The 853-nt window shown below is 49.7% G+C and overlaps 1 protein-coding gene across 1 annotated transcript in view; it reads left to right on the forward strand.

Annotated features, from left to right (window-relative positions):
• The window catches only part of LOC130130942 (type II inositol 3,4-bisphosphate 4-phosphatase-like), a 52213-nt gene extending 51360 nt beyond the window's left edge, over positions 1-853 (forward strand). The window contains exon 20 of the mRNA XM_056300807.1: positions 536-853. Within this exon, the coding sequence (XP_056156782.1) occupies positions 536-668 (133 nt within the window). The 3' untranslated portion in view covers positions 669-853. The remainder of the gene's footprint in view (positions 1-535) is intronic.

Genomic DNA, 853 nt, shown 5'->3' on the forward strand with positions numbered 1-853 from the left:
AGGACATCATACTGGGAGGACTGGTTAGGACATCATACTGGGAGGAGTGGGAACACTGGTTAGGACTGGGAGGACTGGTTAGGACATCACTGGGGGGACTGGTTAGGACATTATACTTTGAGGACTGGTTAGGACTGGGAGAACTGGTTAGGACATCATACAGGGAGGACTGGTTAGGACATCATGCTGGGAAGACTGGTTAGGACTGGGAGGACTGGTTAGGACATCATACTGGGAGGACTAGTTAGGACTGGGAGAACTGGTTAGGACATCATACTGGGGGGACTGGTTAGGACATCATATTGGGAGGACTGGTTAGGACTGGGAGAACTGGTTAGGGCATCATACTGGGAGGACTGGTTAGGACATCATACTGGGAGGACTGGTTAGGAGAATATAAATGTCTGACTGACTGGTCTTGCAGACCTTATTGATTTATATACTGTATTTTGAAAGTTTAAAAGATGTGTATTAATTTAGTGTGTGTGTGTGTGTGTGTGTGTGTGTGTGTGTGTGTGTGTGTGTGTGTCCACAGGGAGGGCTGCAGGATGGAGAATGTGAGGAAGAACATTGGGATCAGGAAGTACGCCTTCAGCAGTGTACAGCTCCTCACCTTCCCCAAGCGATACAGACCTCCAGATGGTTCCTATGGCAAGACAGACACCTAGGAAGAGAGACAGACAGAGAGACAGACAGACAGACAGAGAGACGGAGATATTGATGGAGAGATGAATGTGTAGAGCACCCGACACAACATTGGAACACAGCGGTTTCTGTCGATTCCTTCAGACGCTCTGTGCTGCTGGCGGAGGTGCAGCAAGGGAGCGAGGAGGGAGCGTGGAGGGAGCATGGA

This window comes from Lampris incognitus, chromosome 20, assembly GCF_029633865.1.
Source record: "Lampris incognitus isolate fLamInc1 chromosome 20, fLamInc1.hap2, whole genome shotgun sequence".
NCBI classification, from domain to species: Eukaryota; Metazoa; Chordata; class Actinopteri; order Lampriformes; family Lampridae; genus Lampris; species Lampris incognitus.